The 21,842-nt window shown below is 43.7% G+C and overlaps 1 protein-coding gene across 1 annotated transcript in view; it reads left to right on the forward strand.

The window, feature by feature from the left end:
* Positions 1–21,842, forward strand: part of LOC121846564 (ras-related protein Rab-6B) — a 205,315-nt gene that overhangs the window by 91,122 nt on the left and 92,351 nt on the right. The window contains exons 4-5 of the mRNA XM_042322612.1: positions 9,566–9,671; positions 14,851–14,962. Of these exons, the coding sequence (XP_042178546.1) occupies positions 9,566–9,671; positions 14,851–14,962 (218 nt within the window). The remainder of the gene's footprint in view (positions 1–9,565; positions 9,672–14,850; positions 14,963–21,842) is intronic.

The following is a 21,842-nucleotide window of genomic DNA, read 5'->3' on the forward strand; positions in this document are numbered from 1 at the left end:
GTGTGTTAGATATACAGGTGTGATTAGATATACAGGTGTGTTAGATATACAGGTGTGTTAGATATACAGGTATGCTAGATATACAGGTATGTTAGATATACAGGTATGTTAGATATACAGGTGTTAGATTAGATGTGTTAGATATACAGGTGTGTTAGATATACAGGTGTGCTAGATATACAGGTGTGTTAGATATACAGGTGTGTTAGATATACAGGTGTGTTAGATATACAGGTGTGTTAGATATACAGGTGTGTTAGATATACAGGTGTGTTAGATATACAGGTATGCTAGATTTACAGGTGTGTTAGATATACAGGTATGTTAGATATACAGGTATGTTAGATATACAGGTGTGTTAGATATACAGGTGTGTTAGATATACAGGTGTTAGATTAGATATACAGGTGTGTTAGATATACAGGTGTGTTAGATATACAGGTGTGTTAGATATGTGTTAGATATACAGGTGTGTTAGATATACAGGTGTGTTAGATTTACAGGTGTGTTAGATAGGTGTGTTAGATATACAGGTATGCTAGATATACAGGTGTGTTAGATATACAGGTGTGTTAGATATACAGGTGTGTTAGATATACAGGTGGTGTGTTAGATACAGGTGTGTTAGATTTACAGGTGTGTTAGATAGGTGTGTTAGATATACAGGTATGCTAGATATACAGGTGTGTTAGATATACAGGTGTGTTATATACAGGTGTGTTAGATATACAGGTGTGTTATATTTATTAGATATACAGGTGTGTTAGATATAAGGTGTGTTAGATATACAGGTGTGTTAGATATACAGGTGTGTTAGATATACAGGTGTGTTAGATATACAGGTGTGTTATATTTACAGGTGTGTTAGATATACAGGTGTGTTAGATATAAAGGTGTGTTATATATACAGGTGTGTTATATTTACAGGTGTGTTAGATAGGTGTGTTAGATTTAAAGGTGTGTTATATTTACAGGTGTGTTAGATAGGTGTGTTAGATTTAAAGGTGTGTTATATTTACAGGTGTGCTAGATATACAGGTGTGTTAGATATACAGGTGTGTTAGATATACAGGTGTGTTAGATATACAGGTGTGTTAGATATACACGTGTGTTAGATTTACAGGTGTGTTAGATATACAGGTGTGTTAGATATACAGGTGTGATTGATATACAGGTGTGTTAGATTTAAAGGTGTGTTATATATACAGGTGTGTTAGATTTACAGGTGTGTTAGATATACAGGTGTGTTAGATATACAGGTGTGTTAGATATACAGGTGATGTTGTTAGATATACAGGTGTGTTAGATATACAGGTGTGTTAGATATACAGGTGTGTTAGATATACAGGTGTGTTAGATATACAGGTGTGTTAGATATACAGGTGTGTTAGATATACAGGTGTGTTAGATATACAGGTGTGTTAGATATACAGGTGTGTTAGATATACAGGTGTGTTAGATATACAGGTGTGTTAGATATACAGGTGTGTTAGATATACAGGTGTGTTAGATATACAGGTGTGTTAGATATACAGGTGTGTTAGATATACAGGTGTGTTAGATATACAGGTGTGTTAGATTTACAGGTGTGTTAGATATACAGGTATGTTAGATATACAGGTGTGTTAGATATACAGGTGTGTTAGATATACAGGTGTGTTAGATATACAGGTGTGTTAGATATACAGGTATGTTAGATATACAGGTGTGTTAGATATACAGGTGTGTTAGATATACAGGTGTGTTAGATATACAGGTGTGTTAGATTTACAGGTGTGTTAGATATACAGGTGTGTTAGATATACAGGTATGTTAGATATACAGGTGTGTTAGATATACAGGTGTGTTAGATATACAGGTGTGTTAGATATGTTAGATATAGGTGTGTTAGATATACAGGTGTGTTAGATATACAGGTGTAGATATACAGGTGTGTTAGATATACAGGTGTGTTAGATATACAGGTGTGTTAGATATACAGGTGTGTTAGATATACAGGTGTGTTAGATATACAGGTGTGTTAGATATACAGGTATGTTAGATATACAGGTATGTTAGATATACAGGTATGTTAGATATTAGGTATGTTAGATATACAGGTGTGTTAGATATACAGGTGTGTTAGATATACAGGTATGCTAGATATACAGGTGTGTTAGATATACAGGTGTGTTAGATATACAGGTATGTTAGATATACAGGTATGTTAGATTTACAGGTGTGTTAGATATACAGGTGTGTTAGATATACAGGTATGTTAGATATACAGGTGTGTTAGATATACAGGTATGTTAGATTTACAGGTGTGTTAGATATACAGGTATGTTAGATATACAGGTATGTTAGATATTACAGGTGTGTTAGATATACAGGTGTGTTAGATATACAGGTGTGTTAGATATACAGGTGTGTTAGATATACAGGTATGCTAGATATACAGGTATGTTAGATATACAGGTGTGTTAGATATACAGGTATGTTAGATATACAGGTATGTTAGATATACAGGTGTGTAGATATACAGGTATGCTAGATATACAGTGTTAGATATACAGGTGTGTTAGATATACAGGTGTGTTAGATATACAGGTGTGTTAGATATACAGGTGTGATAGGTGTGTTAGATATACAGGTATGTTAGATTTACAGGTGTGTTAGATATACAGGTGTGTTAGATATACAGGTATGTTAGATATACAGGTGTGTTAGATATACAGGTGTGTTAGATATACAGGTGTGTTAGATATACAGGTGTGTTAGATATACAGGTGTGTTAGATATACAGGTGTGTTAGATATACAGGTATGTTAGATATACAGGTGTGTTAGATATAGATATACAGGTATGTTAGATATACAGGTGTGTTAGATATACAGGTGTGTTAGATATACAGGTGTGTTAGATATACAGGTGTGTTAGATATACAGGTGTGTTAGATATACAGGTGTGTAGATTTACAGGTGTGTTAGATATATGTTAGATATACAGGTGTGTTAGATATACAGGTGTGTTAGATATACAGGTGTGATATACAGGTGTGTTAGATATACAGGTATTAGATAGATAGGTGTGTTAGATAGGTGTGTTAGATATACAGGTGTGTTAGATATACAGGTGTGTTAGATATACAGGTGTGTTAGATAGGTGTGTTAGATATACAGGTGTGTTAGATATACAGGTGTGTTAGATATGTGTGTGTTAGAGTATACAGGTAGATATACAGGTGTGTTAGATATACAGGTGTGTTAGATATAAAGGTGTGTTAGATATACAGGTGTGTTAGATATACAGGTGTGTTAGATATACAGGTGTGTTAGATATACAGGTGTGTTAGATACAGGTGTGTTAGATATACAGGTGTGTTAGATATACAGGTGTGTTAGATATACAGGTGTGTTAGATATACAGGTGTGTTAGATATACAGGTGTGTTAGATATACAGGTGTGTTAGATATACAGGTGTGTTAGATATATACAGGTGTGTTAGATATACAGGTGTGTTAGATATACAGGTGTGTTAGATATACAGGTGTGTTAGATATACAGGTGTGTTAGATATACAGGTGTGTTAGATATACAGGTGTGTTAGATATACAGGTGTGTTAGATATACAGGTGTGTTAGATATACAGGTGTGTTAGATATACAGGTGTGTTAGATATACAGGTGTGTTAGATATACAGGTGTGTTAGATATACAGGTGTGTTAGATATACAGGTGTGTTAGATATACAGGTGTGTTAGATATACAGGTGTGTTAGATATACAGGTGTGTTAGATATACAGGTGTGTTAGATATACAGGTGTGTTAGATATACAGGTGTGTTAGATATACAGGTGTGTTAGATATACAGGTGTGTTAGATATACAGGTGTGTTAGATATACAGGTGTGTTAGATATACAGGTGTGTTAGATATGTGTTAGATATACAGGTGTGTTAGATATACAGGTGTGTTAGATATACAGGTGTGTTAGATATACAGGTGTGTTAGATATACAGGTGTGTTAGATATACAGGTGTGTTAGATATACAGGTGTGTTAGATATACAGGTGTGTTAGATATACAGGTGTGTTAGAGGTATACAGGTGTGTTAGATATACAGGTGTGTTAGATATACAGGTGTGTTAGATATACAGGTGTGTTAGATATACAGGTGTGTTAGATATGTGTTAGATATACAGGTGTGTTAGATATACAGGTGTGTTAGATATACAGGTGTTAGATATACAGGTGTGTTAGATATACAGGTGTGTTAGATATACAGGTAGATATACAGGTGTGTTAGATATACAGGTGTGTTAGATATACAGGTGTGTTAGATATACAGGTGTGTTAGATATACAGGTGTGTTAGATATACAGGTGTGTTAGATATACAGGTGTGTTAGATATACAGGTGATGTTAGATATACAGGTGTGTTAGATATACAGGTGTGTTAGATATACAGGTGTGTTAGATATACAGGTGTGTTAGATATACAGGTGTGTTAGATATACAGGTGTGTTAGATATACAGGTGTGTTAGATATACAGGTGTGTTAGATATACAGGTGTGTTAGATATACAGGTGTTAGATATACAGGTGTGTTAGATATACAGGTGTGTTAGATATACAGGTGTGTTAGATATACAGGTGTGTTAGATATACAGGTGTGTTAGATATACAGGTGTGTTAGATATACAGGTGTGTTAGATATACAGGTGTGTTAGATATACAGGTGTGTTAGATATACAGGTGTGTTAGATATACAGGTGTGTTAGATATACAGGTGTGTTAGATATACAGGTGTGTTAGATATACAGGTGTGTTAGATATACAGGTGTGTTAGATATACAGGTGTGTTAGATATACAGGTGTGTTAGATATATGCAGATATACAGGTGTGTTAGATATACAGGTGTGTTAGATATACAGGTGTGTTAGATATACAGGTGTGTTAGATTTAAAGGTGTGTTAGATATACAGGTGTGTTAGATTTAAAGGTGTGTTAGATATACAGGTGTGTTAGATATACAGGTGTGTTAGATTTAAAGGTGTGTTAGATATACAGGTGTGTTAGATATACAGGTGTGTTAGATAGGTGTGTTAGATATACAGGTGTGTTAGATATAAAGGTGTGTTAGATAGGTGTGTTAGATATACAGGTGTGTTAGATATAAAGGTGTGTTAGATATACAGGTGTGTTAGATATACAGGTGTGTTAGATATACAGGTGTGTTAGATATACAGGTGTGTTAGATAGGTGTGTTAGATATACAGGTGTGTTAGATATAGAGATATACAGGTGTGTTAGATATACAGGTGTGTTAGATATACAGGTGTGTTAGATATACAGGTGTGTTAGATATACAGATATACAGTGTGTTAGATATACAGGTGTGTTAGATATACAGGTGTGTTAGATATACAGGTGTGTTAGATATACAGGTGTGTTAGATATACAGGTGTGTTAGATATACAGGTGTGTTAGATATACAGGTGTGTTAGATATACAGGTGTGTTAGATATACAGGTGTGTTATATATACAGGTGTGTTAGATAGGTGTGTTAGATATACAGGTGTGTTAGATATAAAGGTGTGTTAGATAGGTGTGTTAGATATACAGGTGTGTTAGATATACAGGTGTGTTAGATATAGGTGTGTTAGATAGGTGTGTTAGATTTACAGGTGTGTTAGATATACAGGTGTGTTAGATATACAGGTGTGTTAGATATACAGGTGTGTTAGATATACAGGTGTGTTAGATATACAGGTGTGTTAGGTGTGTTAGATATACAGGTGTGTTAGATATACAGGTGTGTTAGATATACAGGTGTGTTAGATATACAGGTGTGTTAGATAGGTGTGTTAGATATACAGGTGTGTTAGGTGTACAGGTGTGTTAGATATACAGGTGTGTTAGATATACAGGTGTGTTAGATATACAGGTGATGTTAGATATACAGGTGTGTTAGATATACAGGTGTGTTTAGATATACAGGTGTGTTAGATAGGTGTGTTAGATATACAGGTGTGTTAGATATACAGGTGTGTTAGATAGATACAGGTGTGTTAGATATACAGGTGTGTTAGATATACAGGTGTGTTAGATATACAGGTGTGTTAGATATACAGGTGTGTTAGATATACAGGTGTGTTAGATATACAGGTGTGTTAGATATACAGGTGTGTTAGATATACAGGTGTGTTAGATATACAGGTGTGTTAGATATACAGGTGTGTTAGATATACAGGTGTGTTAGATATAGATAGGTGTGTTAGATATACAGGTGTGTGTTAGATATACAGGTGTGTTAGATATACAGGTGTGTTAGATATACAGGTGTGTTAGATAGGTGTGTTAGATATACAGGTGTGTTAGATATACAGGTGTGTTAGATATAAAGGTGTTAGATATAGATATATACAGGTGTGTTAGATATACAGGTATGCTAGATATACAGGTGTGCTAGATATACAGGTGTGTTAGATATACAGGTGTGTTAGATAGGTGATAGATATACAGGTGTGTTAGATATACAGGTGTGTTAGATATAAAGGTGTGTTAGATAGGTGTGTTAGATATACAGGTGTGTTAGATATACAGGTGTGTTATATTTACAGGTGTGTTAGATATACAGGTGTGTTAGATATACAGGTGTGTTAGATATACAGGTATGTTAGATATACAGGTGTGTTAGATATACAGGTGTGTTAGATATACAGGTGTGTTAGATATACAGGTGTGTCTATTTTCAGCAAATTTAACATGTGTAAATATTTGTATGAACATAACAAGATTCAACAACTTAGACATAAACTTAACAAGTTCCACAGACATGTGACTTACAGAAATGGAATAATGTGTTCCTGAACAAAGTGGACAAAATGAAAAGTAACAGTCAGTATTTGGTGTGGCCACCAGCTGCATTAAGTACTGCAGTGTATCTCCTCCTCATGGACTGCACCAGATTTGCCAGTTCTTGCTGTGAGATGTTACTCCACTCTTCCACCAAGGCACCTGCAAGTTCCCAGACATTTCTGGGGGGAATGGCCCTAGCCCTCACCCCTCGATCCAACAGGTCCCAGACGTGCTCAATGGGATTGAGATCCGGGCTCTTCGCTGGCCATGGCAGAACACTGACATTCCTGTCTTGCAGGAAATCACACACAGAATGAGCAGTATGGCTGGTGGCATTGTCATGCTGGAGGGTCATGTCAGGATGAGCCTGCAGGAAGGGTACCACATGAGGGAGGAGGATATCTTCCCTGTAACGCACAGCGTTGAGATTACCTGCAATGACAACAAGGTCAGTCTGATGATGCTGTGACACACCGCCCCAGACCATGACGGACCCTCCACCTCCAAATCGATCCCGCTCCAGAGTACAGGCCTCGGTGTAACGCTCATTCCTTCCACAATAAACGTGAATCTGACCATCACCCCTGGTCAGACAAAACCCGGGACTCGTCAGAGAAGAGCACTTTTTGCCAGTCCTGTCTGGTCCAACGACATTGACTTTGTGCCCATAGGCGACGTTGCTGCAGGTGATGTCTGGTGAGGACCTGCCTTACAACAGGCCTACAAGCCCTCAGTCCAGCCTCTCTCAGCCTATTGTGGACAGTCTGAGCACTGATGGAGGGATTGTGTGTTCCTGGTGTAACTCGGGCAGTTGTTGTTGCCATCCTGTACCTGTCCCACAGGTGTGATGTTCGAATGTACTAATCCTGTGCAGGTGTTGTTACACGTGGTCTGCCACTGCGACGACGATCAGCTGTCCGTCCTGTCTCTCTGTAGCACTGTCTTAGGCATCTCACGGTACGGACATTTCAATTTATTGCCCTGGCCACATCTGCAGTCCTCATGCCTCCTTGCAGCATGCCTAAGGCACATTCACGCAGATCAGCAGGGACCCTGGGCATCTTTCTTTTGGTGTTTTTCAGAGTCAGTAGAAAGGCCTCTTTAGTGTCCTAAGTTTTCATAACTGTGACCTTAATTGCCTACCGTCTGTAAGCTGTTAGTGTCTTAACGACCGTTCCACAGGTGCATGTTCATTACTTGTTTATGGTTCATTGAAGCATTGAAGCATGAGAAACAGTGTTTAAACCCTTTTCCAATGAAGATCTGTGAAGTTATTTGGATTTTTACAAATTATCTTTGAAAGACAGGGAACTGAAGAAGGGACGTTTCTTTTTTTGTTGATGAGTTTAGGTGTCCCAAATGGCACCCTATTCCCCATAAGGCTCAGTAGTGCACTACATAGGGAATAGGATGCCGTTTGGGATGCAGACACAGTTTGTGGGTCCTAAACCCTTAAGTTATACAGTGATTGGTCCTCACACACACACACACATCAATTGAAGTAGGCCTGACATTGATGTCATGTTCCACGGTATAAGAAATGTAAATGTATTCAATGTAACGTGTGTATGTCTGTCTGTGCTGAATCTTGGCACGTATTTTACATACCCTGACATTGAGAAGGTGTCAATGGGGATACAGGGGCGTGAGTTTATGTAAATATACTTTGTGTTGGTACTACTTTGTGTGTGTGTGTGTGTACACTATATGCGTTCCAGTGATGTACAATACGCCAGTGTGGACATGGTGAGTAATCTGACAGTGTTCAGCTGTGTCTCTCTGATCCCCAGGTGTGCCTTTCTGATCTCCAGGGGCCTCTCTGATCCCCAGGTGTGTTTCTGATCCCCCGGTGTGTCTCTCTGATCCCCTGGTGTGTCTTTCTGATCCCCAGGTGTGTCTCTCTGATCCCCAGGTGTGTCTCTGATCCCCAAGTGTCTCTCTGATCCCCAGGCGTCTCTCTGATCCCCAGGCGTCTCTCTGTTCCCCAGGCGTCTCTCTGATCCCCAGGTGTGTCTCTCTGATCCCCAGGTGTTTCTCTGATCCCCAGGTGTCTCTCTGATCCCCAGGTGTGTCTCTGATCCCCAGGTGTGTGTGTCTCTGATCCCAAGGTGTGTCTCTCTGATCCTCAGGTGTGTCTCTCTGATCCCCAGGTGTGTCTCTCTGATCCCCAGGTGTGTCTCTCTGATCCCCAGGTGTGTCTCTCTGATCCCCAGGTGTGTCTCTCTGATCCCCAGGTGTGTCTCGCTGATCCCTCGTGTGTCTCTCCGATCCCCAGGTGTGTCTCTCTGATCCCCAGGTGTGTCTCTCTGATCCCCAGGTGTGTCTCTGATCCCCAGGTGTGTCTCTGATCCCCAGGTGTGTCTCTGATCCCCCGGTGTGTCTCTCTGATCCCCAGGTGTCTCTCTGATCCCCGGTTGTCTCTCTGATCCTCAGGCGTCTCTCTGATCCCCAGATTTCTCTCTGATCCCCAAGTGTCTCTCTGATCCCCAGTTGTCTCTCTGATCCTCAGGCGTCTCTCTGATCCCCAGTTGTGTCTCTGATCCCCAGGCGTGTCTCTGATCCCCAGGTGTGTCTCTGATCCCCAGGTGTGTCTCTGATCCCCAGGTGTGTCTCTGATCCCCAGGTGTCTCTCTCATCCCCAGGTGTGTCTCTCTGATCCCCAGGTGTCTCTCTGATCCCCAGGTGTCTCTCTGATCCCCAGGTGTGTCTCTCTGATCCCCAGGTGAGGTTGCAGCTGTGGGACACGGCAGGACAGGAGCGCTTCAGGAGCCTCATACCCTCCTACATACGAGATTCTACTGTGGCTGTGGTGGTTTATGATATTACAAGTGAGTGGGGATCACTCGCACGCACACACACACACTCCCTTCATGGCTCCCTAATATGGCTCCCTAACATGGCTCCCTAACATGGCTCCCTTTCATGGCTCCCTTCATGGCTCCCTAACATGGCTCCCTAACATGGTTCCCTTCATGGCTCTCTTCATGGCTCCCTAACATGACTCCCTAACATGGTTCCCTTCATAGCTCCCTAAGATGGCTCCTTAACATGGCTCCCTAACATGGCTCCCTTCATGGCTCCCTAACATGGCTCCCTAACATGGCTCCCTTCCTGGCTCCCTAATATGGCTCCCTTCTTGGCTCCCTTCATGGCTCCCTTCATGGCTCCCTAACATGGCTCCTTAACATGGCTCCCTAACATGGCTCCCTAACATGGCTCCCTAACATGGCTCCCTAACATGGCTCCTTAACATGGCTCCCTAACATGGCTCCCTAACATGGCTCCCTAACATGGCTCCCTAACATGGCTCCCTTCATGGCTCCCTAACATGGCTCCCTAACATGGCTCCCCTACATGGCTCCCTAACATGGCTCCCTTCATGGTTCCCTAACATGGCTCCCTAACATGGCTCCCTAACATGGCTCCTTAACATGGCTCCCTAACATGGCTCCCTAACATGGCTCCCTAACATAGCTCCCTTCATGGCTCCCTAACATGGCTCCCTAACATGGCTCCCTTCATGGTTCCCTAACATGGCTCCCTAACATGGCTCCCTAACATGGCTCCCTAACATGGCTCCCTTCATGGTTCCCTAACATGGCTCCCTAACATGGCTCCCTAACATGGCTCCTTAACATGGCTCCCTAACATGGCTCCCTAACATGGCTCCCTAACATAGCTCCCTTCATGGCTCCCTAACATGGCTCCCTAACATGGCTGCCTTCATGGTTCCCTAACATGGCTCCCTAACATGGCTCCCTAACATGGCTCCCTAACATGGCTCCCTAACATGGCTCCCTTTCATGGCTCCCTTCATGGCTCCCTAACATGGCTCCCTAACATGGTTCCCTTCATGGCTCTCTTCATGGCTCCCTAACATGACTCCCTAACATGGTTCCCTTCATAGCTCCCTAAGATGGCTCCTTAACATGGCTCCCTAACATGGCTCCCTTCATGGCTCCCTAACATGGCTCCCTAACATGGCTCCCTTCCTGGCTCCCTAACATGGCTCCCTTCTTGGCTCCCTTCATGGCTCCCTTCATGGCTCCCTAACATGGCTCCTTAACATGGCTCCCTAACATGGCTCCCTAACATGGCTCCCTAACATGGCTCCCTAACATGGCTCCCTAACATGGCTGGCCCTTCATGGCTCCCTAACATGGCTCCCTAACATGGCTCCCCCTAACATGGCTCCCTTCATGGTTCCCTAACATGGCTCCCTAACATGGCTCCCTAACATGGCTCCTTAACATGGCTCCCTAACATGGCTCCCTAACATGGCTCCCTAACATAGCTCCCTTCATGGCTCCCTAACATGGCTCCCTAACATGGCTCCCTTCATGGTTCCCTAACATGGCTCCCTAACATGGCTCCCTAACATGGCTCCCTAACATGGCTCCCTTCATGGTTCCCTAACATGGCTCCCTAACATGGCTCCTTAACATGGCTCCCTAACATGGCTCCCTAACATGGCTCCCTAACATAGCTCCCTTCATGGCTCCCTAACATGGCTCCCTAACATGGCTCCCTTCATGGTTCCCTAACATGGCTCCCTAACATGGCTCCCTAACATGGCTCCCTTCATGGTTCCCTAACATGGTTCCCTAACATGGCTCCCTTTTTATTTTTTATTTATTTTACCTTTATTTAACCAGGTAGGTCAGTTGAGAACAAGTTCTCATTTAAAATTGCGACCTGGCCAAGATAAAGCAAAGCAGTTCGACAGATACAACGACACAGAGTTACACATGGAGTAAAACAAACATACAGTCAATAATACAGTATAAACAAGTCTATATACAATGTGAGCAAATGAGGTGAGAAGGGGGGTAAAGGCAAAAAAGGCCATGGTGGCAAAGTAAATACAATATAGCAAGTAAAACACTGGAATGGTAGTTTTGCAATGGAAGAATGTAGAAATAAAAATAATGGGGTGCAAAGGAGCAAAATAAATAAATTAATTAAAATTAAATACAGTTGGGAAAGAGGTAGTTGTTTGGGCTAAATTATAGGTGGGCTATGTACAGGTGCAGTAATATGTGAGCTGCTCTGACAGTTGGTGCTTAAAGCTAGTGAGGGAGATAAGTGTTTCCAGTTTCAGAGATTTTTGTAGTTCGTTCCAGTCATTGGCAGCAGAGAACTGGAAGGAGAGGCGGCCAAAGAAAGAATTGGTTTTGGGGGTGACTAGAGAGATATACCTGCTGGAGCGTGTGCTACAGGTGGGAGATGCTATGGTGACCAGCGAGCTGAGATAAAGGGGGACTTTACCTAGCAGGGTCTTGTAGATGACATGGAGCCAGTGGGTTTGGCGAAGAGTATGAAACGAGGGCCAGCCAACGAGAGCGTACAGGTCGCAATGGTGGGTAGTATATGGGGCTTTGGTGACAAAACGGATTGCACTGTGATAGACTGCATCCAATTTGTTGAGTAGGGTATTGGAGGCTATTTTGTAAATGACATCGCCAAAGTCGAGGATTGGTAGGATGGTCAGTTTTACAAGGGTATGTTTGGCAGCATGAGTGAAGGATGCTTTCTTGCGAAATAGGAAGCCAATTCTAGATTTAACTTTGGATTGGAGATGTTTGATATGGGTCTGGAAGGAGAGTTTACAGTCTAACCAGACACCTAAGTATTTGTAGTTGTCCACGTATTCTAAGTCAGAGCCGTCCAGAGTAGTGATGTTGGACAGGCGGGTAGGTGCAGGTAGCGATCGGTTGAAGAGCATGCATTTAGTTTTACTTGTATTTAAGAGCAATTGGAGGCCACGGAAGGAGAGTTGTATGGCATTGAAGCTTGCCTGGAGGGTTGTTAACACAGTGTCCAAAGAAGGGCCGGAAGTATACAGAATGGTGTCGTCTGCGTAGAGGTGGATCAGAGACTCACCAGCAGCAAGAGCGACCTCATTGATGTATACAGAGAAGAGAGTCGGTCCAAGAATTGAACCCTGTGGCACCCCCATAGAGACTGCCAGAGGTCCGGACAGCAGACCCTCCGATTTGACACACTGAACTCTATCAGAGAAGTAGTTGGTGAACCAGGCGAGTCAATCATTTGAGAAACCAAGGCTGTCGAGTCTGCCGATGAGGATGTGGTGATTGACAGAGTCGAAAGCCTTGGCCAGATCAATGAATACGGCTGCACAGTAATGTTTCTTATCGATGGCGGTTAAGATATCGTTTAGGACCTTGAGCATGGCTGAGGTGCACCCATGACCAGCTCTGAAACCAGATTGCATAGCAGAGAAGGTATGGTGAGATTCGAAATGGTCGGTAATCTGTTTGTTGACTTGGCTTCCGAAGACCTTAGAAAGGCACGGTAGGATAGATATAGGTCTGTAGCAGTTTGGGTCAAGAGTGTCCCCCCCTTTGAAGAGGGGGATGACCGCAGCTGCTTTCCAATCTTTGGGAATCTCAGACGACACGAAAGAGAGGTTGAATAGGCTAGTAATAGGGGTGGCAACAATTTCGGCAGATCATTTTAGAAAGAAAGGGTCCAGATTGTCTAGCCCGGCTGATTTGTAGGGGTCCAGATTTTGCAGCTCTTTCAGAACATCAGCTGAATGGATTTGGGAGAAGGAGAAATGGGGAAGGCTTGGGCGAGTTGCTGTTGGGGGTGCAGCAGTGCTGTTGACCGGGGTAGGAGTAGCCAGGTGGAAAGCATGGCCAGCCGTAGAAAAATGCTTATTGAAATTCTCAATTATGGTGGATTTATCAGTGGTGACGGTGTTTCCTATCTTCAGTGCAGTGGGCAGCTGGGAGGAGGTGTTCTTATTCTCCATGGACTTTACAGTGTCCCAGAACCTTTTGAGTTAGTGTTGCAGGAAGCAAATTTCTGCTTGAAAAAGCTAGCCTTGGCTTTTCTAACTGCCTGTGTATAATGGTTTCTAGCTTCCCTGAACAGCTGCATATCACGGGGCTGTTCGATGCTAATGCAGAACGCCATAGGATGTTTTTGTGTTGGTTAAGGGCAGTCAGGTCTGGGGAGAACCAAGGGCTATATCTGTTCCTGGTCCTAAATTTCTTGAATGGGGCATGTTTATTTAAGATGGTTAGGAAGGCATTTAAAAAAAAATATCCAGGCATCCTCTACTGACGGGATGAGATCAATATCCTTCCAGGATACCCCGGCCAGGTCGATTAGAAAGGCCTGCTCGCAGAAGTGTTTCAGGGAGCGTTTTACAGTGATGAGTGGAGGTCGTTTGACCGCTGACCCATTACAGATGCAGGCAATGAGGCAGTGATCGCTGAGATCTTGGTTGAAGACAGCAGAGGTGTATTTAGAGGGGAAGTTGGTTAGGATGATATCTATGAGGGTGCCCGTGTTTAAGGCTTTGGGGAGGTACCTGGTAGGTTCATTGATAAGAACTTTTTTCTCCCTAACATGGCTCCCTTACATGGCTCCCTAACATGGCTCCCTTCCTGGCTCCCTAACATGGTTCCGTAACATGGTGGCAGGTAGCCTTGTGGTTCGAGCTTTAGACCAGTAACCAAAAGGTTGCTGGATCGAGTCCCGGAGCTGACGAGGTAAAAATCTGCCGTTCTGCCCTTGAACAAGGCAGTTAACCCACTGTTCCCCTGTAGGCCGTCGTTGTAAATAAGAAATTGTTCTTAACTGACTTGCCTAGTTAAATAAAGGTTACATTTAAATCCCTGAAGGCTGTTTTTAAGTTTTCACCTTGAAGCGAACGAGCAGTGGGTGTTTCTTGTCAAGGTCCTTTAATATGGTACAACCTTTGAACCCAGGAACACACAGTCCTGCGTTCTGAACGGGAATGGGGGTGTGTCAAGGTCAATAGGAATGGATTGATAGGAATATTACCAAACCCACATAGAAATTGTCTTAACATTTTGATCATCTTATATCTGAGAATAATATGCAAATTAAATGAGTGAATATTTAAGTTATACAGTGTATGCACAACCATTCTTTGTCAACAGGCACGTTTAAACAATATCTGATATTTCAATCCACTTGAAATACTATTTTACTTCTGCTATTCCTCCACAGATGTGAATTCCTTCCAGCAAACGTCCAAATGGATCGACGACGTCAGAACAGAGAGAGGGAGTGATGTCATTATCATGCTGGTCGGCAACAAAACAGACTTGGGAGATAAGAGGTGTGTGTGGCGTTCCGTTCAGTCATGATTTCTGTAGCAGCCAGGAGCCTCTTGGATTTCATGCTGTGTTCAGAAGCGCAGGGGTCTTATTTATGGACGGAGACGAGGCTTTTTACTTAGTGTGTTTCATGCTTCAGCCACATTTAATTAAACATGAGACGTAGAGTAGTATTGCCTCGGGTTAGTCCGTCTCACTGCCTTTCGATGTCCCCTCAGCATCCCGTCCAACGACACCACTGCCAGGTAGAGGCGCTGTCACAGCCTTGCTAAACCACCACAAACAAATCCTACATCTCTATTTTTTTTTAAATTGTATTTTATATACATTTAAATAATTTATCAGACGCACTTATCCAGAGCGATTTACAGTAGTGAATACATATTTTTTTTCTATCTTTCCGTACTGGTCCCCCTGTGGGAATCGAACCCATAACCTTGGCGTTGCAAGCGCCGTGCTCTACCAACTGAGCCACACGAGACCAAATGGCTCTCTATTCCCTTTACAGTGCACTGCATTTGACCAGAGGCCTATGGGTACAGTAAAGCACTATAAAGGGAATAAGGTGTTATTTGGGACGTGGACAGAACCCAACTTCACAGTGATGGTCAGCACCTTTAAGCCAGACGCGGTAATAATACCTTTTACAGGGTCGTTAACATGGCAGGCAGAGCTGGCGGAGGATAGGTTAGGATACACCTCTGCTTCTGCTGTAGCCGATATTCCCACCGGCATGCTCACATCTCAGAGCCAGAGGCTAAGTCCCAAATAGAACCCTATTACTTACACAGTGCACTACTTTTGACCAAAACCCTGGTCGAAAGTAGTGCACTACATAGGGAATAGGGTGCCATTTGGAAAGCTCACCGGTGTCTAATTGATCTAGGGAAGGCAGATAAAGTGCTGTGCAAGGCAGTTTCCTGAGTTAGACTGACTGGATCAGTCAATTAACATTCAAGGAAGGCAGCCATAACGGCAGATAAAAGCTATGGGACAGGGATTAGAGAAGACTGTAGGACAGGGATTAGATCAGGCTGTAGGACCGGGATTAGATCAGGCTGTAGGACAGGGATTAGAGAAGACTGTAGGACAGGGATTAGATCAGGCTGTAGGACAGGATTAGATCAGGCTGTAGGACAGGGATTAGATCAGGCTATAGGACAGGGATTAGATCAGGCTGTAGGACAGGGATTAGATCAGGCTGTAGGACAGGGGTTAGATCAGGCTGTAGGGCAGGGATCAGGCTGTAGGACATGAGAAATCAGGCTGTAGAAATGAGAGAAGGCTGTAGGGCAGTGTTTAGATCAGCCTGTAGGACTGGGATTAGTTCCGGCTGTAGGACAGGGATCAGGCTGTAGGACATGAGAGATCAGGCTGTAGAAATTAGAGAAGGCTGTAGGACAGGGATTAGATCAGGCTGTAGGACAGGGTTTAGATCAGGCTGTAGGACAGGGATTTGATCAGGCTGTAGGACAGGGATTAGAGCAGGCTGTAGGACAGGGACTAGATCAGGCTGTAGGACAGGGATTAGAGCAGGCTGTAGAACAGGGTTTAGATCAGGCTATAGGACAGGGATTAGAGCAGGCTGTAGGACAGGGACTAGATGAGGCTGTAGGACAGGGATTAGATCAGGCTGTAGGACAGGGATTAGAGCAGGCTGTCGAACAGGGTTTAGATCAGGCTATAGGTCAGGGATTATATCAGGCTGTAATACAGGGATTAGAGAAGGTTGTAGGACAGGGATTGGAGCAGCTAGCTACCATATGTGAGATTTTGATAAAAGCAAAATGCTACTTTGTAGACATGGTGCAGTGTGTTAAGACAGGGCTGTCTTGTAGACATGGTGCAGTGTGTTAAGACAGAGCTGTCTTGTATACATGATGCAGTGTGTTAAGACAGGGCTGTCTTGTAGACATGGTGCAGTGTGTTAAGGCTGATGTGTAAACATGATGCAGTGTGTTAAGACAGGGCTGTCTTGTATACATGGTGCAGTTTGTTAAGACAGGGCTGTCTTGTAGACATGGTGCAGTGTGTTAAGACAGGGCTGTCTTGTAGACAGGGTGCAGTGTGTTAAGACAGGGCTGTCTTGTAGACATGGTGCAGTGTGTTAAGACAGGGCTGTCTTGTAGACATGGGGCAGTGTGTTAAGACAGGGCTGTCTTGTAGACAGGGTGCAGTGTGTTAAGACAGGGCTGTCTTGTAGACATGGTGCAGTGTGTTAAGACAGAGCTGTCTTGTAGACACGATGCAGTGTGTTAAGACAGTGCTGTCTTGTATACATGGTGCAGTGTGTTAAGGCTGGTGTGTAGACATGGTGCAGTGTGTTAAGACAGGGCTGTCTTGTATACATGGTGCAGTGTGTTAAGACAGGGCTGTCTTGTAGACATGGTGCAGTGTGTTAAGACAGGGCTGTCTTGTAGACATGGGGCAGTGTGTTAAGACAAGGCTGTCTTGTAGACATGGTGCAGTGTGTTAAGACAGTGCTGTCTTATAGACATGGTGCAGTGTGTTAAGACAGGGCTGTCTTGTAGACATGGGGCAGTGTGTTAAGACAGGGCTGGTGCGTAGACATGGTGCAGTGTGTTAAGACAGGGCTGTCTTGTAGACATGGTGCAGTGTGTTAAGACAGGGCTGACTTGTATACATGGTGCAGTGTGTTAAGACAGGGCTGTCTTGTAGACATGGTGCAGTGTGTTAAGACAGGGCTGTCTTGTAGACATGATGCAGTGTGTTAAAACAGGGCTGTCTTGTAGACATGGTGCAGTGTGTTAAGACAGGGCTGTCTTGTAGACATGATGCAGTGTGTTAAAACAGGGCTGTCTTGTAGACATGGTGCAGTGTGTTAAGACAGGGCTGTCTTGTAGACATGGTGCAGTGTGTTAAGGCTGGTGTGTAGACATGGTGCAGTGTGTTAAGACAGGGCTGTCTTGTAGACATGGTGCAGTGTGTTAAGGCTGTCTTGTAGACATGGTGCAGTGTGTTGAGACAGGGCTGTCTTGTAGACATGGTGCAGTGTGTTAAGGCTGTATTGTAGACATGGTGCAGTGTGTTAAGACAGGGCTGTCTTGTAGACATGGTGCAGTGTGTTAAGGCTGTCTTGTAGACATGGTGCAGTGTGTTAAGACAGGGCTGTCTTGTAGACATGGTGCAGTTTGTTAAGACAGGGCTGTCTTGTAGACATGGTGCAGTGTGTTAAGGCTGATGTGTAAACATGATGCAGTGTGTTAAGACAGGGCTGTCTTGTATACATGGTGCAGTTTGTTAAGACAGGGCTGTCTTGTAGACATGGTGCAGTGTGTTAAGACAGGGCTGTCTTGTAGACAGGGTGCAGTGTGTTAAGACAGGGCTGTCTTGTAGACATGGTGCAGTGTGTTAAGACAGAGCTGTCTTGTAGACATGATGCAGTGTGTTAAGACAGTGCTGTCTTGTATACATGGTGCAGTGTGTTAAGGCTGGTGTGTAGACATGGTGCAGTGTGTTAAGACAGGGCTGTCTTGTATACATGGTGCAGTGTGTTAAGACAGGGCTGTCTTGTAGACATGGTGCAGTGTGTTAAGGCTGTCTTGTAGACATGGTGCAGTGTGTTAAGACAGGGCTGTCTTGTAGACATGGTGCAGTGTGTTAAGGCTGATGTGTAAACATGATGCAGTGTGTTAAGACAGGGCTGTCTTGTATACATGGTGCAGTGTGTTAAGACAGGGCTGTCTTGTAGACAGGGTGCAGTGTGTTAAGACAGGGCTGTCTTGTAGACATGGTGCAGTGTGTTAAGACAGCTGTCTTGTAGACATGATGCAGTGTGTTAAGACAGTGCTGTCTTGTATACATGGTGCAGTGTGTTAAGACAGGGCTGTCTTGTAGACATGGTGCAGTGTGTTAAGACAGGGCTGTCTTGTAGACATGGTGCAGTGTGTTAAAACAGGGCTGTCTTGTAGACATGTTGCAGTGTGTTAAGGCTGGTGTGTAGACATGGTGCAGTGTGTTAAGACAGGGCTGTCTTGTAGACATGGTGCAGTGTGTTATGGCTGGTGTGTAGACATGGTGCAGTGTGTTAAGACAGGGCTGTCTTGTAGACATGGTGCAGTGTGTTATGGCTGTCTTGTAGACATGGTGCAGTGTGTTAAGACAGGGCTGTCTTGTAGACATGGTGCAGTGTGTTAAGACAGGGCTGTCTTGTAGACATGGTGCAGTGTGTTTAGGCTGTCTTGTAGACATGGTGCAGTGTGTTAAGACAGGGCTGTCTTGTAGACATGGTGCAGTGTGTTAAGACAGGGCTGTCTTGTAGACATGGTGCAGTGTGTTAAGACAGGGCTGTCTTGTAGACATGGTGCAGTGTGTTAAGACAGGGCTGTCTTGTAGACATGGTGCAGTGTGTTAAGACAGGGCTGTCTTGTAGACATGGTGCAGTGTGTTAAGACAGGGCTGTCTTGTAGACATGGTGCAGTGTGTTAAGACAGGGCTGTCTTGTAGACATGGTGCAGTGTGTTAAGACAGGGCTGTCTTGTAGACATGGGGCAGTGTGTTAAGACAGAGCTGTCTTTTAGACATGGTGCAGTGTGTTAAGACAGGGCTGTCTTGTAGACAGGGTGCAGTGTGTTAAGACAGGGCTGTCTTGTAGACATGGTGCAGTGTGTTAAGACAGCTGTCTTGTAGACATGATGCAGTGTGTTAAGACAGTGCTGTCTTGTATACATGGTGCAGTGTGTTAAGACAGGGCTGTCTTGTAGACATGGTGCAGTGTGTTAAGACAGGGCTGTCTTGTAGACATGGTGCAGTGTGTTAAAACAGGGCTGTCTTGTAGACATGTTGCAGTGTGTTAAGGCTGGTGTGTAGACATGGTGCAGTGTGTTAAGACAGGGCTGTCTTGTAGACATGGTGCAGTGTGTTATGGCTGGTGTGTAGACATGGTGCAGTGTGTTAAGACAGGGCTGTCTTGTAGACATGGTGCAGTGTGTTATGGCTGTCTTGTAGACATGGTGCAGTGTGTTAAGACAGGGCTGTCTTGTAGACATGGTGCAGTGTGTTAAGACAGGGCTGTCTTGTAGACATGGTGCAGTGTGTTTAGGCTGTCTTGTAGACATGGTGCAGTGTGTTACGACAGGGCTGTCTTGTAGACATGGTGCAGTGTGTTAAGACAGGGCTGTCTTGTAGACATGGTGCAGTGTGTTAAGACAGGGCTGTCTTGTAGACATGGTGCAGTGTGTTAAGACAGGGCTGTCTTGTAGACATGGTGCAGTGTGTTAAGACAGGGCTGTCTTGTAGACATGGTGCAGTGTGTTAAGACAGGGCTGTCTTGTAGACATGGTGCAGTGTGTTAAGACAGGGCTGTCTTGTAGACATGGTGCAGTGTGTTAAGACAGGGCTGTCTTGTAGACATGGGGCAGTGTGTTAAGACAGAGCTGTCTTTTAGACATGGGGCAGTGTGTTAAGACAGGGCTGTCTTGTAGACATGGTGCAGTGTGTTAAGACAGGGCTGTCTTGTAGACATGGTGCAGTGTGTTAAGACAGGGCTGTCTTTTAGACATGGGGCAGTGTGTTAAGACAGAGCTGTCTTTTAGACATGGGGCAGTGTGTTAAGACAGAGCTGTCTTTTAGACATGGGGCAGTGTGTTAAGACAGAGCTGTCTTTTAGACATGGGGCAGTGTGTTAAGACAGAGCTGTCTTTTAGACATGGGGCAGTGTGTTAAGGATATTTTGGTATTTGTTTCACTTCTCCATTGTTTACATGGTCCCAAAATGGTCCCAAAATATTTTGTTAACCCTAACCTTAACCCATGATCTTAACCTTTTTAGCTAACCCTTCCCTAACTCTAATCGTAACCCTTTAACCAATAACTCCTAAACTTAACCCTAACCCCTTGCCTAGCTAACGTTAGGCAGCTAGTCTTCTCCACGCTGCTAGGACCTAATAATGTCTCAGTCTTATCTACAACCACACTGCTAGGACCTAATACTGTCTCAGCCTTCTCTACACTGCTAGGACCTAATACTGTCTCAGCCTTCTCCACACTGCTAGGACCTAATACTGTCTCAGCCTTCTCCACACTGCTAGGACCTAATAATGTCTCAGCCTTCTCCACACTGCTAGGACCTAATAATGTCTCAGCCTTCTCCACAACCACACTGCTAGGTCCTAATAATGTCTCAGCCTTCTCCACACTGCTAGGACCTAATAATGTCTCAGCCTTCTCCACTCTGATGGGACCTAATAATGTCTCAGCCTTCTCCACACTGCTAGGACCTAATAATGTCTCAGCCTTCTCCACACTGCTAGGACCTAATAATGTCTCAGCCTTCTCCACACTGCTAGGGCCTAATCATGTCTCAGCCTTCTCCACTCTGCTAGGGCCTAATAATGTCTCAGCCTTCTCCACACTGCTAGGACCTAATACTGTCTCAGTTTACTAGGCTGTGTGGACGTGTACATTTGCCTACATGTAAATTAGGGCTACTACGTTTTATTAGCGTTTTTATGATCATTATCTATCCTACCTTGTGTATACATGTGTAACAAAGTGTTAATGACCTAGTCTGGTTCACCAAGTGTCCAAAAGAGGGTACCGCTACTCCAGGAATCCACTGAGGTGAAGCATCCTCCTGGCTTCACTACTTCTACTGTAAAATACACTCAATCCGATCATCCTGTCAGTTCAGGTCTGTGTCAGCAAGTATCCCCCACAAATGACATGTTAACGAAGACATAAACATGTGACGATATAATCGAGGACCAGCAGTGTTTTCTCCTTCAAAATGGACTAGTCTAGGATACTATTCACGAGTTTGTCTGGGATCTCTGGGACTCCCAATCTGGTTGTTGTTAGAGACAGATTAGAGTCTGTCTCTGCCCTGATAGAGTGCTGATGGGATATCCTTCACCAGCACAA

The sequence above is a fragment of the Oncorhynchus tshawytscha genome, linkage group LG05, assembly GCF_018296145.1.
Source record: "Oncorhynchus tshawytscha isolate Ot180627B linkage group LG05, Otsh_v2.0, whole genome shotgun sequence".
NCBI classification, from domain to species: Eukaryota; Metazoa; Chordata; class Actinopteri; order Salmoniformes; family Salmonidae; genus Oncorhynchus; species Oncorhynchus tshawytscha.